An 18,479-nucleotide genomic window follows, 5' to 3' on the forward strand; every position below is an offset into this window, starting at 1 on the left:
TCCGAATTTTTGTATAAGATATTATTTAAAGGCCTATAAATGGTATGATGTGTTTGACGAATGACATACATTAAGTTGAAAATAAGGACCGCTTTGAGTTTTATCATAAAATCATATCGTTCGATCTCAGTGCCAAGTTCACTTTACATTAACTGCTTTGTGACTTTTTACCAAACGCAAATTTGTGAAGGGGAAATTATTGAATTGAAAAATGTTCCTTTTTGCAAAGGCTTTTCTAAACAGTGAAATGTTTTGTTATTTTGCAAAGTATGTGTTTGTTTTGTTTAACCACAAAAAAAAAACTTTTCAGTAGTATGCAAAGAAAATTTATTTGCAAAAAAGAGTGTTGAGACGTTCTGTAGAAAACTAATACAAAAATTAATGAACCGCTTTAAAAATGAAGAAGTTAATAATATCGATTAAATTTCGCCTCATATGTGGCTTTGAAAAATATGCGTTTTAAAGGAATATCTATATTCTTGTGTCCACAATTTAGGGATGCGGCAAACCTTGTAAGCGTGAGATTTTAAAACCACCAAGTAAATAATAGTTAAGAAGACTAGAGAACTTAGACTATTTTTTTTTGAATTTTAAAGAATTAACCAAAGAACATGAATTTTGAATGTTACTTTTAAAGCCCCAAAGTCAAAATCCTAACCCGAAATCCGCAAAACAAAATCCGCAAATCTAATGTATTCCCAAATTCAGAATGTACGAAATACAAATCCTTAAGAATCAGTGCTTAAAGACTTGTGATGAGTAGAATGATGACTAGGGTTCGTACTTCTGATTAAAAATTTCGAAAAAAAACGAAGCAGATCCAACATTTAAAAAGTAAAAAAAAGCCAATCACTACTCAATTATTTAATTGAAAATGAAATTTAATACCAATCATAAATTCGAAGACATTTTAGACACATTATTACATTAATACTTAATAAACAAAGAAAGTAAATTCGTTCAGATCGTAATTACTGACGCTTAAAGTTTGTAAAAAAAATAGTGCTGTCTTTTACCCATACGGTGCATTTAACCTGTTGTATTTCCATGTATTGACTGACTATTTTTTCAATACAAGAAAGAAGAAGAACTTGAAAAGCGAAGTAGATTCTATGCCATTAAAATAAGTTGCAAGAAAATGGACCCCATAGTATCAAGGCCTACACACAAATTATGAAAAGCAACAGTCATTGACGGTGATTAAGATTTGGGAATTTGTTTGTCGATTATGATCATGAGGATTTGGATGCGGGGTTTTTTTTTTTGGAGATTTTGTACTTAAGGATAACGAACTTGTGGATTCTTCAAAGTGTGGGGATTTTGTTTTTGAAGATTTTGAACTTAAGTATGATGTCTGTATCCCATCTCTAACACCATTTACTCGGAACGAAATTGTTCAGCCTAGCAATTTTATTCTCAAGGAGGATTTTCTTATGTAGCTTCATGTGTTCAATGCATATTTGACCTCAATAAACACAATCTAAGATTGGCTTTGCATTTTTTCAAAATACAAATAATTCCAAAGTACGATGGAGCGAGTTGTTTATAGAGATGCGAAATCAAATAAGTTGGATTTAACGAATTCACGAACAGCTGTGATATTTTCAGCAGGTGTTGTGTTTCTTCGACGCACAGGTTAGAATTGATCGTTGATCGTGATTTGAGTTTAAATTCTTTTATTGAAGTTCTAGTTTTGGTTTTCAAAATCTTACTTGTATAAATTCAGTTTCACATAATTCTGCAAATAATAAAATAAAGCTTAAAAAACTGTTAAGCCCGTGAAACGTTCAATCATTCCTATAAACGACTTATCATTTCTATACGTTGTTGAATATTGTATCAGCCTAGGTTATAAAAGCCGACTTGAAAGTGAGCTTCAACTATTTTACCTCTCAAAGTTCAAAAGTGACTATTTTGGATAGCCCTTTATTTCAAGAAGACAAATGATTTTAAGCCCCTGAACACTCAATGGGTATCAAAATCCACTTAAATTTAAATGTTCGAAAAAGGAGGGATTCATGTGCAGTAAAATTCATGTATATAAAAACTTGAAAAATTGTGGAACGTGTGAAGTTTTCATTTCACAGCAGGTGGATTTGAGTACTGGGTTAAAGTATATTTTCATATAAAGCTGAACATTATGAAAAAGTTTATTTGAGGCACTTTATAAAATTTATAAATTTTCTCTCATAATTTTCAATCATGATGCAGTTCATCAGAAGTAATAATTCACAAAAGAAAATAAATTTTCATAAGAATATACCTAATCGTATTATATACTATATTTAATACATATTGAAGTTTCTAAAAGCGTGCAGTCTTCTAGAAACAAATCCTTGAAACTCCAAAGAAGCGTTAAACTGAGAATATTTTATTTTATCGAAGCAAGGGGGTAGGTAGATGGTGTTTTCTAAAAAGAAGTTTAACGGAAAAGACGTTCAATATTCCGAGTTATAGTTGGTACAAAAAACGAGTAATAACGAAGAAGATGAAGAATTTCCATAGTTTTTCCTATACACGAAGATATACCATAAAATTTACTAAAGTTGGAAGTCTCTTATAGAATAATAATTATTGTGAGCTGATCTCAAGAATTAAAAAAGGATGAAGATGATGCCGTCATAAAGTCTCCTTGTTGTAAGTGATGATGACGATTATAATGATAATGAAAATAATAGAATGAGGAGCATTTTAATTCATTTTCTAAATTTTCAAATGAAAATCGTGAAAGTATCCTCTTGAAAATAATACTAAAAGGACTTAGAAGTGCCTTTCCAGTTATACTATGGTATCCTTCTCCTCTTCCTATATAAAGTGATTCAGTGAGAGTGCATAGTGACGCGTTAGCGTTAACGTCTCTCACCTTATTTTTCATTTGAAAAATTGAAAATTCACACGGTGGTAGTGTTGTGCTGTGCTATGCAACGGTAGGTAGGTCGCTTGGTATATTAAAAATATCCTTGATGTGCATAGCTATTTCCTCCCCTACGCAAATTGCCGTAATTTTGTTTTTATTTTTTGTTCTTGTTTCTTCTCTCTCCTGCCTGTTCCTTTTTTTCCTTTTAATTCAAAGGATATACTTTTATAAAGTAGTTGATTTGAATTTTATATGAGCGAACCAAGGAAATTACTTTACATCAAATTGTGTATAACTTAACCTTACTTACCTCATACCTACATAGAAGATTATAATGTCGTGGGAATTTTTTGTTGTTGTTGTTGTTTTTTGTGTCCTTAAAATTGTTGATGCGTTAAAAATAAGGATACATGTATTACATACGTAGATGGAAAGCTTCGTATCGTTGTTGTAGCAATTACATTTTTGATGACTTGTTGTAGTAAAATAATCTTTGAAATTCATTTGGAGTACAAAGTGGCATGGCTTCTTTAATGGTCATGTGTTCCATTTCAAGGAGAAATCCAAACAACAAAGGATCAACAGAAAGGATGCATCATATGCTTGTGCATAGTTGTGTCTGTGTACATATATATGAATGAATCTTCCATGACAACCGAAAATGTGTATTTTAAATTGCATCTGCTTTAAGGAAAATCAAAAATAAAGATGAAGAGAAAACAAAACAAAAACATCCATCGCATCCTTGAGTTTTATTTCGGATGAATCCTGCTGCCATCCACATAAGTTTTGAACTACAAAGGATCTTTGTATTGAGTGAGACAGAAGCCGCCGATGTGTATGTTTGCATTACTGCAAAGGAATTCCGTTCACTTGCTTTTACTGCCATAGCGTGTCTTATAGTAGTACAGTGTTTATGAGCAACTATCATCAGACGTTTTAAGGGACGGCTTCGTATTCGTAGTTGACGACGACGATGGTAAAATGCTAAAACGGATGTGTGCGTGAGAATCTGTTTGTATTTCCGTCATTTTTAACAATGAAATCGAAAAATATGCTTAAGTGTATACCAACACATAGGGAGCAGAATATTTTTTGTTTGTTTCTTCAATAAAATGAATGAGAATGAAAATATCCTCGTGTTATGCTCCGGCTGTTCTAGACCTAAGGTAACTACATATGTATGTTACTGGATGGAGTACCAGCAGGAGACCTCTTAACATCTGTCATTTTAGTTTGGTTTTTTCCTCTTGGTTTGGCGTGAGGATATTTTTGAATACTTTTTTTTTCTTCAAACAACAACACAAAAAAATATGTGATATCGATTGCACTACAATAGGATGGCGTTTAGGCAAGGACAAAATGCTGCTAAAATCCTTTAATGTTTATGCTTCCTTGGAGACAGTTATTATTATTAGGTATGGTTTGACTACCACACCGCCACATATTTTATAGATATCTTATAATGATGTTACATTTCTCGCGCATTTTGTAAAGAAAGTCCTTTTTAAGTTCCGTATATACGAGTACATATGCGAACCCTAATTCCTTATTAGAAAAATCTTACAAATAAAAAACAATGGGTGTGTGAATTTTCTTAATTTTTTTTCACTTCGTAGTTTTTCCACCATAGTGACCTCTATAATGATTTATTCTTTTATCAATTCTTCAGGTAAGTGAAGAAAGGAATAATTGCAATAAGGATATTTGAATGGATGTATGTACATTCTTCGTCTGAAAAAAGGGGAATCCAAAAAATTTAGGATTCTTCTATGAATCTAGGGGGTATAACAATGTTTTTAATTCATGATATGATTTACGAAGTTAAAGATGAAAAGTAATTGTGGAAAAATTCGCACACAAATCAGAATCAGCATCAGCAGTTGGTATTGTCGATAAATACTAGATTAAATAAAAAAGGTCATTCGTCCTTTCTTCTATGCTAAGACGTTGTTGTATAAGAAATAGGAAATATTCTCATTCTCAGGGTGGTATAGAGGAATAAGCATGAAGCACCCTATATTGGTGATAAGATTTTTTGAATGCAGTCTTCAGCTTATTTTGAAAGGGTAAAGTATTGTAAATTTGAAGAACTATAGGTACCTAGAGTGCTATTTTGAATATCACAGCTGTGGTAAATACACTGGATGAAAGTTTAAAGGAACAAATTTGATATCAGCATCTATCCTGAAAACAATATCAATCTAGTTTTGTATAATTTACCATGCCTCATAGTCATCAGCCTTTTTCTTTTGGTGTCACTCAAAATTCTAGATAAATCAAGACCCAATTAATTCTTTATACATTTTTGAAGAAGTAATTTTTATTACAATAAATACTGGTAAGTTTGATTTTGTGGTTCAGAATACAACTTGAGTATTGACATTTTTAAGCTATAAGCTTTAAAATAATTTTAAATGAAAATAAAATATTTTTATATAATTTTCTTCTTAATGAGAAAAAAAATAAAAATTGAATTTTAGTTATTTATGTAAATAATCCTAAATTTTTTTGATAAGGGCCGGCATTTAATTTCGTTGAATATTTGTACGTTAAATTAAATAGACATTTTTTCTGTTAAAAAAAATAATTTTTGAATAGATCTTAAATCTGAAAAGATTTCATTTCGAGTATAAGTGCTTGAAAATTGTTCACTTTCCCATGGCTAGATTACTTGCTTACTACGACGCTCTCCTCTTTCCAAAGAAGCAGCAATTTGCAAAAATTTTCTTCGTCTAATTTCAGCGCTGGTATCGTTAAAATTTTGTCTTAGATGTCGTCGGTTAATTTCATTTTTTGATCACAGCATATGTACCTTCTCTATTTTTGTCCCAATGCTCAAAACCATGTACCTTTACAAGATGCCTCTAGTGTTGACGGTTGAGTTTTGCACAGTTCTTTCCAAAACGATGTTGAAGAATTCGAATGACAGTGCATCGGCTTGTCTAAAACCTTTTTTGCCATCAAGCGCATCCGTAAGATCTTTTCTGGATGCCAAAGCTAGGCATTGCTCTAAATAACTCTTCCTTATAGATGCTGTCACACGCGGCTCTGAAATCGATAAAGTTGTATTAGTTTTAGTCTAATATTTTGTTGGTGAAATAGAAATCAAGTACAAATCTTTTGACTGTTTTTCACGATTGATTTTCCTGTTATGATTAAAAAGGAGGAGAAATATTTGATCTCTTATAAGACAATGTTCATAAAAACATTTGTTTTTGAACTTATGTAAGAGAAGTTGAAAATACTTCATTTGTGATTATATGCGTAGTACCTTGATGTCTTGAATTTAAATTTAATTATTCAAAAGGTCAAGTATACATAATTCATATTCAAATTCTTCGACGATAAAAGTACAACGAAGTTCTAAACTACTTCCATCATCATACCTTCACAACTTCTTCTAGAAATAGCCTTTAATCCATTTGAAGGAGTCCCGTTGCGTTTTTATATGTATTTTCTTGCATTTTTCAAAACCACAGTGCTTAGACCTTCACTTAGACGTCGTCGTTGTTGCCATCGTCGTCAGTGGTCGTCGTGATCTCATGTAATCGACTTTGGTTTGCTTCTTTTATTTTTAATTTTAACCACGATTTCTCTTATTCCAGCTTCTGTTAATTTTTGCTAAGTGATGGTATGAGCCCAGTAATAACAACAACAACACAAAATGACTCACAAGCAAAGTTCTATGTTTCTTCCATAGTTCGCGTAGGAATATTCGTTTATAGTACAACAACAATAAAAAAGATAAATATAAAGTAATTTTTCGTTCAATGCACCCTCACCTCTTATATTGATTATTCTCACCATAATTCCTCTGACATGTATCTGAAAGAATGTTCAAAAACTGCATCAGAACAGGTAAAAACTATGCATACTCAGGTATAGTGGAGACGGGGAGTCAAGGTTATTATAGAACACATCCGTGTCAATCTTTCTAAATCACGAATATAGAAATGTGTGTATAGAGAAACGTAATAGACTTTAGAATGGAATGAGTCATACTTTATGTACAATTTGTGGCTAGAAAGTGGTTACCGGTTTAAAGGGAGTATATAGTGGTTAAGTAGTGGAGCTAGTCATACTCTTAGTCACCATGGTTCTCAGATTTTTGTTTATTTTTTGGTGTTGTTTGTGTGCTTGCTTAATTGCTCATCGATTATTTCTTTTTCGTTTTGCCACGAATTTATAAGCATGACGATTATTATTAAAATCAAAAGGTGTGCTATTGATGTGTCAACGTTCTTTGTATCTTAAGCTTATAATATCTACTCATAATATAAATTATGGACCAATGTTCAACAAAACAGTTTATTATCAAATTGATGCTCAATATTTCAGTCGCCATTTTTATTTTCTGGACATTATAAAGGGTGGTTAAATTTAAAGGGCCGATGTTTATTTTGAATCAAACACATATTGTGTAAGAAACTATTGTCATTTCTTTTTTTATGATATTATTGGTATGGTTGAACTATGTATGGACAAAAATATTCGATGGTCCAAATTTTCGATAACACTGAGTAATAATTGAGGTTCTAATGTGTTAAATAATCTCATTCTTAACCTCTCGAATTGTTGTTGGCTTATGGACATACACCTTTTCTACCAAATAGCCCAAAAGAATGAAGTCTAAGTCAAACCACATGATCTCGGCGTCCAATTGACATCGCCACAACGAGAAATAACACGGCCATTAAATTTGCAGAACAAAAAAGCCATTGTTTCGCAAGATGTGTGGCAATAGGCACCGTCCTGTTAAAACCACATATCCTCTACGTCTACCACCAAACAATCACCCTTTGTTAATGCATTGGTATTTCGAAATCTTGGATTTTCATTCATTCGCCCAAATGTGGCAATTTCGCTTACTGACGAATCTGAAAACTGAATTGAAAATGTGCCTCATCACTTAAGATGATTTTCTTAGAAAACTGATCATCAACTGTTGTCATTTCCTGCTGCCATTCTGACCATTGACGAGGGTGACGCTTGAAGTCAATCGCACTTTGTATGTAAATACAAAATGTTCTTCAACGAAAAGTGTGGGAGGTGCAATTGTTGGGCAAGACGATGAGTAAAGGTGGACGGCTCTTCAGCCACACTATCACAAACAGCAACAATATTTTCTGCAGTACGAGCTGTTTGACTAGTGTTTATTTGCATTAGGGTTTTCACATCTCCTGCACACCAGGTTTGTTGAAATTTTTTGACGATTTTTCCTATTCAAATTTAGACGATTAAATTGACCGAAAAATTCGCGAAGTGTACGATATGCATTTTGATTTGAACGCCCATTTTCATATTAAGCTTTAATAAATTTAACACGTTGCCCAATTGTGTACCTTTCTATGGTTCGAATTGAGTTAGTCTGAATTTGATTAATGCCAAATGAAATGCAAAACAAAATTTGACATTTAGGTGTGTTTCACTTTTAACGTCGGCCTTTATAATTTAATCACCATTTTTTTCTGCTAAATGTTAGGGTTTTTTCAAAAAGAGATATTTCATTTTTATGTTTGTTATTTTTTAAGACAAACCTGTAAGTATTTATTTTATTGTAAGGAAAACAGAAGTCTTCAACATCACGAGTCTCCTCTAAAAGTTGTTAAATCTTAAGATCTCGGTGGCCAATTGTCACCAACCCCTTGAGAATTAACGCAATCAGTAAACTTTCCTTACAAAGTTGCTATATTCAGAACTTAAAATAGGGATGAAACCTAAACCAAAGAATTTATATTAGAATCACGTTCCATATTATATTAATTAGGCACAATATTTTTAGGAGTTTATTACGAAAGCACAATACTTAAGTCCAAATATCACTTGTTTGCAGTCTTAAAACTTAATGGGGAAAGAACATACATGCTTTTAAAAAATTTAAATTGGAATTTGTTATAATTAGGGAAAAACCCTTCGGAACGATTTATTTGTCAGTATTAAATTTAAGCCAAATTTGTTTCGTACAAGAATGTTTTGAAGATATGAATGCAATGATATCAACTCCTAGAACCTGAACTATTAGGTCGTGTAATGTAAAAACTCAAGAGCAACAACAACTACGAATGAATCTCAAACAAAAACACAATAATTCAAATAAAACTTATCTTTACTTTTCTGAACTTTTATTTAAGGTCCAGAATCCGGTCTAAATGTCAAAACAACTGCAAAAGATCTCATCGAATTCAAGTCAAATAAAGAAACTAACCAACCAACTGGCATCTATGTACAATGTACATATATTTTACTATTTTAACATCAACAATAGTTTCAACGTACACAATCCGATCCATTGATATACTTGTAATAATATTATAAATCAAATGCAATTAATATTGAATAACTCATTCAATTAAAATCAATCAAATTGCCATCATCAATCTATCTCCGTCGAAATAAATTTAATCAAAAAATAGTCATATTAAAGAAAAGAATAAAACTAAAAACTTTTTCATTGAAAAAGAAAATAAAACACAAAAAATCTAACGTGCGGTGGTTCAACATCATTCTGGATCATCAAGTCGCTTTTTCTTCTCTTTTATATTTCTTCAAATAAAAAGTTACTCCTTGCATAGTAATTTAATTCAATTAAATTACACAAACGAGCTAAAATAAAAAGTAGAAATAAACTTCAGCTGTTGAATGGAATTCGAATTGATTTTCTTCATTTGGTAGCTAACACTTCATCGAATCAAAAAATACAAGAAGGGTGAAGAAAATCATTCGAAGTTTTGTTTTTTAATTCTGAAAACACACACTAAATACATACAACAACAACAATAAAATAAAACTGAACCAGCATGGGAAACTCATCGTCACATACTCATGAACCCTTAGAAAGAGGGTTCACCCGCGGCACATTTGGAGACGTAAAAAATGGGGTAGGTAGTATAATCAACAATGATAAAATATTTTTTACAGGAAAAACCCACTCTTTTTCTACACATCACTTGAGAACTTTCCCTATGTTTTGTGTATTGAAGAAAAATGTCACCCTTAAATCGAGAGGGTGGATTATGTCGGCTTTTGTAGTTTTTTTTTTAACAATAAAACCTTAAATTAACCTAATTACAACTTGTTTTGTTTATTTTTTAATTTTTTCTCACAGAAATCCGCATCATTCCGTTTTAGTAAAAAATCTCCGAAAAAAATGGATCGTCTTAGGCGATCGTTTCGCGATTCATTCCGTCGCAGAAAGGATCGCGTACCGGAATCATCAAAACCACATCAATGGCAGGCGGACGAACAAGCAGTCAGATCGGCCACATGCTCGTTTGCTGTAAAATATTTGGGTTGTGTTGAAGTATTTGAATCTCGGGGTATGCAAGTTTGTGAAGAGGCATTGAAAGTACTAAGGGTGAGTAGAACATAGTACATATTTATGTACATACATATTTTTTTTTATTTAAGTCCTGTGTGAATTTGTGTAAATGATTTGAATGAAATTAATTATTCATTAAGTCAGAAACTGTCAAATTATCAACTTTCATATGAAATGATTTTTTAAGAAACTGATTTCTATAAAGTAACGCCTAAAGAATGTTTCAACAGGAAATGGACCGTTGAATAAATGTAAGCCCTTCACAGCACATACATATATATTTAAATATCCAACGCGTTTCCAATGCCGACATAATTTGTATTCAATTACTCTGAGCCTAAGAGAGTCACTGAGGTTTGTGGCTTATCCCCATAGACCTGCGACTCCAAACAATCTGTCAGGAAAAATTCGAACTTAAGATTTCGTATTATGGCCGTACTGTTGAAAGCGCATTTCGTTGGTGACCTATTTATACAATTAGGCCATGCAAAATCGACCCACACTCACCGGTGACGAAATGTGGACGATGCCATTGCCTTCCAAAATTCACACCTTACAGTAACTTTTTTAGGATGCTTGAGACTCTTTTGGGCTTAAAATTTGAAAACTTATTGTGTTGATGCACCCACTTGTCCAGAGATGTTCCTTGGTGATAATAAACTCCAATTTTCAATTGCTCCAGAACTTTTGCAGAGAACGCACGTTGTTGTCTATAGTTAGGTTAGTTATAGTTGGGTTAGTTGGTCCTGGTTACCAAAATAAAATCGATAGCCTCTTCTGCACACTCTAAACAACAGCGTCGATATTATCTACAACAAAAAAGGTTAAGTCCTTTGGATATTATCAAACAAGAGCTTTGGAAATGATAAGCAATAGACCTAAAACTGAATCATTTATATTACTCGAAAACAGTCACAATACGAGTATTTCTGACCTTTCGATGTTTTACCCACACTTTTACAAACAATCTTCTGTTGAATTAGCAAGTTGCCTTCATTCTCTCACTTCCAGAAATCATCATCATTTTACCCTTGAGCTCAATTTCGGACGTACTGTCAAGTATAGAGATTCTTTTTTTAACCGCACATCGAGAATGTGAAATGATTTACCCAACTCTGTTTTTCCCTTTCCTTTGGATATTCAATGGTTTAAGATCAATGTGCACTGGTATTTCCTCTTTAATCCTTTCCTATTTTCCTTAAGCTTGCACTGTGTTTAAACTTTAAACATATTAAGAGCATTAATCACCCTCGTGGGTGCCGGTTTATTATAAAAAAAGCATTTCGTCGACGTTATGTTGTTGGTTAATCGTCGATTATGGCGACGATAAAATACTTTTAATCGACTAGTAAAACTGGAATAATATGGCCGTTATCAACGGATAAAGTTGGAAAGTCTTCATTAGAAGATAAAGGAGACCATTTGTTTATATTTGTTTATAGACGTTTACTAACATTTTTAAAACCTAGATTTAAATTGCACTGAATTTAATTCAGATACATATATCGTCACAATTGACAATTCCACGGTTTAAATTCCCAATCCTAGAAATCCTCCCAACAGTGATTTCAATAATTTTTTGACATCCCTTTGCCACATTGAAATTGTTTTCCGCAGAAATGTAGGAATTATAAACGTGCCTTATTTAGTTTCACCTACACCAACTTTCACCTTCACCTAAAACAAAACAAAAATCCATCAAAAATAACTTTTTCCATTTAACTTTCTTCAATATTGGCTGATATCTCTCTTCCTCTGCAAATCTCATGACCTTTTTACAATTAAATTCATTGACCTTTTTTATTTTGAATAATTTATATCCTCATTAAATCGTGACTTAAGAGAGAGAGAAAGGGCTATCTATCACCCGACCATCCTTTATCTGACTTTAATAAAATACCGCCCAAGATTAATTACACAAAACCACATATCTAATTAGACTAAAACCTCACATAGAACACTTCTGATGCTCAATAATAACAATAATAATCCAGAAAACCTTTGGCATTAGTTAATTAAAATTAATTATTCAATTAGTCTATTATGATTGTACAGTACGTTACGTACCTAATTATCATTACTATCTATCTTCTCGTCAAATAATTGTCATCATGTGAATTTTGTAATTTGTTATTAACACAACACATCCCTCCGCGTCGTTTTTATGCCATCCCTACACCCTAAGCAGCCAAATCCAGTCCCAGTTCCCATCCCAGTTCCAACCCATCCCAGCCCAGCAAATAGAGTTTCAAAATGTGAAACTTGACTTTGATGAAAGTTCATGCGAACTAAAAAAAAATTAAAGATAAAACGTTTGAGATCGTAAACTAAAGCCCGGAGGTATGCTAAAGATAATTTAATTTGAATTTAAAGCTAAAGCTATATAATTTAATACTTGAGACGAAAAGAGATCATTGACATTATTTCTCAAAGGTTAGAAAAAACTTAGTTGATCATTTTGTCTGCATCTCCTTTATAGAAAAGTGTTACAAAATAGCTTTGCTGCCGCGAAGTGACAGCACGTTGGCATTTGGCAGAAGCGGATTCATAAATTCAATGTATCCTTCGCACAGGGAAACAGAATTACTATTTCTTACTTACTTTCCCTATCCGCTGTAAATTATGTCAAATCCCCTCCTGAAGATTTAAAGTGATAATTGTCAACATTTTTTATTTTAACATCTTATATAAGAATATAAGGTATAGCAAAGAAAAAGTCAGGCAGCGGAAAAAGGTCACAAAGTTAATCATCCCATTTCTGACTTTATGGAGCTTTTCATTTATTTAATCTTCCTCTGTCTGACGTTTCTCGTCATCGTCGTTATTGAAGTTGTCGTTGTCGTTAGGTCGCCCCTTGGGTCTACTACACGTCTTGTCTTGTCGTTTTCATTGATTGTTCGTCATGGAACGGAACGAGCACCAGACGCAGACGATTCAAATGGTAGAAAAGTTAAGTGAAATGTTGTCAGAGAATCACAAATTGGTTTGAGATTGTTATTTAACTGAAAGCAATATTAATAAATAAAAACAAAACAAAAAAGTACTCGTAGCATATTTTCTGATGTCCGCCTACTTTTGAAAAAATAAATTGAGGAAGAAGCAGGCGTTTCTATTTTGAAAATAATAATTGCTACTATGGATGTAAAAGATAACCTCGTTAAATTTGTAACGAATGACTAATGAATCACCTTTCAATCGATAATGGGGGAACAGAAACACAGACCCGTGGCGATGGCGCCACTATGGTTCTTAGTAGTAATCGTAGTCGTAGTTCAATTTGCATAAACATTTCTAATCAATTGTATCTATATGTATATAAATATTAACCATTAATCTTTTACTCTTTTGCAGAACTCCCGACGTCGTCCAATTCGTGGGCTACTTCATGTCAGCGGTGATGGGTTGCGTGTTGTCGATGACGACACCAAGGGCCTTATTGTTGACCAAACCATTGAAAAAGTCAGTTTCTGTGCTCCGGATCGCAATCACGACCGTGGTTTCAGTTACATCTGCCGCGATGGCACCACTCGTCGTTGGATGTGTCATGGCTTCCTGGCCTGCAAGGACACTGGTGAGCGATTGTCGCATGCCGTTGGATGTGCTTTTGCCGTTTGTTTGGAGCGAAAACAGCGTCGTGACAAGGAATGTGGAGTAACGATGACGTTTGATATGAAAAACTCAACATTCACTAGAACTGGTTCATTCCGCCAGCAATCGCTCACCGAACGCCTGGCCAATGCCAATGAACGAGGGATAGACATCAATGGCGGGACAACACCCTCGGCAGTGGTTCCACCTCAGCCCAAACCGTATAATCCTTTCGCCATTGAGCGACCACACGCGAATCCGACAATGCTCGAGCGACAGGGTTCGTTCCGGGTTATAGGTAGTCAGTCGCCTTTCAAACGACAAATGTCGCTGCGAATCAATGATCTTCCGTCCAATGCGGAACGACAGAAGGCATTTTTGGATGCCGGTGGAGCCGCTCTCACTACTCCAAATCGTAATGTCTCGCCAATTCCAGAGATATCCCCTTTGAGATCGCTCACCGAAGTGGATACTGTTAGCCAGTTGTGCCAGGAACTTAGCCAAGGATTGTCATTGTTGACCCAGAGCGATTCAGACGATCTGAATTTCAACAATAACCTGAGCATCAATCAAAATATCTTAGCTGAGAAACAAATGATGAACAATCCACTACATACTACGGCAACTCCTATTCACAGCAGTAACGGTTATAGTTCCATTTTGGATCGAGTCACTACAACAACACCGCCAACAGCCCAAGTGTCTCCGCGTGTAACTTCCAGTCCACCAACATCGGCGGCGACAGTTGTTATTACTCCAACCGCAACTGCAACCCCCTTAAACACACCCAGTTCTCCATTGGGTGTTTCTGCTTCGCCAAGGACCGTTCCAGTTGAGGCAGTTACACCACTTCCTAATGCCGACCAATGGTTGGGCCAAGTAGTTAAAAGTACATCTCCAGCTCCGATTTTGAAGCGACCACCAACGTTGTCGTTGCAATCACGAGCCAAGTCCATGAGTGCTGCACCTATGGCGGCGAAAGCGGCTCTGTCCCCCAATGATCCGTTCGATGCTGAATGGGTGGCAGGAGTGACAAAGGCGACAACGCCCGAAATTCATCATAACACAAATCCGTTTATATCACCGCCGAAGGCACCCGTACAATCATTTCAGGTGCAACTGTAGAATATAAGAATTCGGTTATACAAACAAATAAATATTTAAAAAAAAAGAAAATAACACTACCACTGCAAAAATTTTGGAAATGTTTAAATTTATTGTTTCTGTTTTAAATAATTAGTTGTTATTTGTTGTTGATAATTAATCTTCTACTTTATAAAAAAATTGCTATTACCCGCTTCCCCCATATTGATTGAGTTTGATGTAAAGAACTAAAAAGAGCGATAGAAAATACGAGAGCTTTTTGAAGAATTTTATAAATGAGCTTTTAAATAAAAGATGATAAATATTCATACATTTTTGTTTGATTAGAGATAAAATTTTCCTAAAATTAAGTTTTTAATAAAAATTATTGCAATAAAGCTTAAAGTGTCTTATGATCTTTAATTTTAGTTTTTCTGTGATTTCTAACAAACTTGCTAGTTTCTTAATTTTCCATAAAAGCTTCGATTTGTGTTTTTTTTAACAATTTTGTTGAATGTTTATCTCTTAATACAACTTTAAAAAAAGCTTCTAATTTGACGAAAATTACTCTGAGAACCTCTTTTATCTCTACTGTCACTCTTTTTATGTGTCTTAAATCTTTCAAGATATATATTTGTTTCCTCAATCTCAAGACCTTAAACAAAAAAATCTCTTTTTATTTTTCTTTGTACAAATTGTATTATATTATTATATATGTATCAAATTCAAAATAATTATTGTATTCTTTTTATTTTAGACAAAAAAAAAAACAAAAATTAACTAGTACATAAAATATTGCTTGCATAAATTAATAAAAATATAATTGAGAAGATATATATATTATACATACACATACATTTTCCTTGTTATTAACTAGTTGTAGATATTATTATTAAACAAAAGAAAACAAAAACATCATGAACTACAATCCCTCCATCCTGTTTGTGCCCACCATAGATACTTACTTAAAAAAAAAAAAAACAAAACTAAAAAACTTTGATTTATCATTTAATGCATTTCTTTTGTTTTGTTTCTTAAATATTAACAGAGATTTTGTGAGCATTTGCGAAAAATCTTTTTAAAGTAGAAGAATTTAGTAAAACGTTAAAAAAGGTTCTTGATTTGAAGAAGGCAGTATGAAAGCAAATTGGATGATTTTATACATTTTAAGATTAGTAAAATTGGTAACAAATTTTGTTCAAAAAATAATTTTATATTAAAAATAACTTTTGAGATAGTCAAAATAATATTAAAGACTTTTTTTTGCTTACTAACATTTTCTGATAGTTCCCTATTTCCTTCTACCAACATTTTTGTTTTCTATAAACTTAAGTACATATATTTGAAAATTCTTTGTCATTGCCTTTTTCAACTATTTATCTTCAATGAAACGTAAAATATGCCCTAATTGCCTTTAAATGTGGAAAATTACAAAATACGAACAAATTCTAACACAAATCCGCTTTGATAACATTCTCTATAACAATATCTAAAGAAGAAGCCATATATCTCATCATTTGTGTAAAGACGAATAACGAAATGGCAATGCAGGCATTAGTCATACTTCATTCTTTACTTTGAGGCTTTCCTCAATTCAAAGGTTTTCTTTAAGAATAATGGGGGAAATCTTCCGTAAACGTTCATTTGATAAATTTCTTAGCGGATAATCTACAGACAAGTTGACATAATTTTAGATAATTTAGCTGCTCCTGCCTTCTATAGACTCATTTAAATTCGAATTAGTAGCTTTTTGATAAGTTTTTCGTTTTTGAAATAATTTACTTTTTAATTGAATATTCAAAATTATTTATTATTTTTAACAATCCTCATCCATTTTTGAAAGCCTAACACATTTTAACCCTGAAGTATGAAAATGAATACTTTTATAATAACATTCAATCCCTTAAAGTTTCCACACTTCCATAATTGAAAATAAAAACTTACAAAATTCTTCTGTAAAAAAGTGTAAAGGTTTTCAATCTTAAACTAAAACTTAACAAAATCCATCCCACTGACAGATATTTTAATGCAATTAAAAAAATGTATCCAAAAAATATAAAAAATCATTTTAAGAATACATATTTTATAGTTACACACGCACCTTGTTCCACAAAAAACAAAAAAGAAATAAAATTAATAAATTAAATTAATAAAAAAGAAAAGAAAACTGAATTATGCACCAAATTGAAATGAAATTTTAACTTCTTAAATGTTAAACTAAAGTAATATTTACTCACAAAAATCGAAAATATTATTAAACATCGTCGCTAAAGCAAAATAGAAAATCTAAATGTGAGAAAAGAAATCCAGTTTTAGATAAAATATACTTATAGAAAATATTAAATAAATAAAATGAATGCTACTAAACAAAAAAGTAAAGAAAACTTAGAATACCTACAAAAATATTTACCATATTTGTATTAATTTTAAATAAAACCTTACAAAAATCACTCTGTTAAACCATAAGAAATAAATTAAAATTAAAATTAAATCTATAAAATATATTAAACAAAAGAAAATAAAATCAAAGTTTTTTTTTTAATAGATTAATACTTAAGGCACAAACAAAACGATATATTTTTTCCATAAATTTAAATTAAATCTTAAATTCACTGCACAAGGAAAGACTTACATTAAAAATAAAACATCCATCAACAAATTATATTCTTTGCTAAAAAAAGTATTACAAATTACGTTTGTTCTTAAAACTATGTACTTAAATTAAATGCAAAAACAAGAAAAGATTCTTGCTGAACAAATCATATCTGGACGCTCTATATGATGAAAAATTGTATTTTTGTTTAAATTTAAATTTATCAATTGTTATGCTCCCTGCGTTGTAAGCGATCAGTAATTATAACAAAAAATAAAAATCTACATTCCAGCTGATCTCTTCAAAATAAATACTTTTAATATATAAAACAGCAGAACAAAGACAAAGCAATGCATATCTCATTTCTTTTTATAAACAATTAAAATAAAAACAAGCTTGAAATTTGTTTAATAAGAAAAATAAATTAAAAATCTGTATATTTATAGAAAATAATAAAAAGAAAAACAATTTTTAAATGATCTAAAACAAAAACAAAAAATTCAAAAATACTTATCATCATCAGTTTTGAATAAAAATATCCGATTAATGATTATTATGAAAATTCATTGAAAATAAATTTAAAAATAATTAAAATCTGATATATGTATATTAAAAAATAAATAAATGTGTATAGAATGATCTTGAAATGTGTTTTGATTTTTATAATTTCATATTTATGTAATTCCAAATGTGTTAAAAGACAAGAAAAATATTTAAATTTTTGTTTATTTATATTTAAAAACATGATTTTCTATAATTATCATTATAAAATATTATTTTGTTAGTTTATTTTAGTTTTTATTGTGTATGTAAGTCTTAATATTGCGTTCAAATTTTTTGAATATAATTCGGTAGAAAGAGAAGGCATTTAAAATTTTTATTAATATTATATAGAATTAAATATAAATTAAACAAAGTGTAGGTATATGTTATTATACATACAAATAAAATTACATATACATAAATACATATACATATATGTCTTATATTAGATGTTTAGTTTTTAATTTGAATTAATTAATTTAAACAAAATATAA

At 31.6% G+C, this 18,479-nt stretch overlaps 1 protein-coding gene across 2 annotated transcripts in view; it reads left to right on the forward strand.

Annotated features, from left to right (window-relative positions):
• Positions 1-17,821, forward strand: part of LOC129943387 (protein numb) — a 95,599-nt gene extending 77,778 nt beyond the window's left edge. Inside the window, exons 2-4 of one of the 2 annotated variants that reach the window (XM_056052794.1) lie at positions 8,992-9,738; positions 9,966-10,214; positions 13,530-17,821. In XM_056052794.1, the coding sequence (XP_055908769.1) occupies positions 9,658-9,738; positions 9,966-10,214; positions 13,530-14,891 (1,692 nt within the window). In that variant the 5' untranslated portion in view covers positions 8,992-9,657 and the 3' untranslated portion in view covers positions 14,892-17,821. The remainder of the gene's footprint in view (positions 1-8,991; positions 9,739-9,965; positions 10,215-13,529) is intronic. The other variant, XM_056052795.1, reaches the window with a different exon arrangement.
• The last annotated feature ends 658 nt before the right edge of the window (positions 17,822-18,479 follow it).

This window comes from Eupeodes corollae, chromosome 1 (assembly GCF_945859685.1).
Source record: "Eupeodes corollae chromosome 1, idEupCoro1.1, whole genome shotgun sequence".
Lineage (NCBI taxonomy): Eukaryota > Metazoa > Arthropoda > Insecta > Diptera > Syrphidae > Eupeodes > Eupeodes corollae.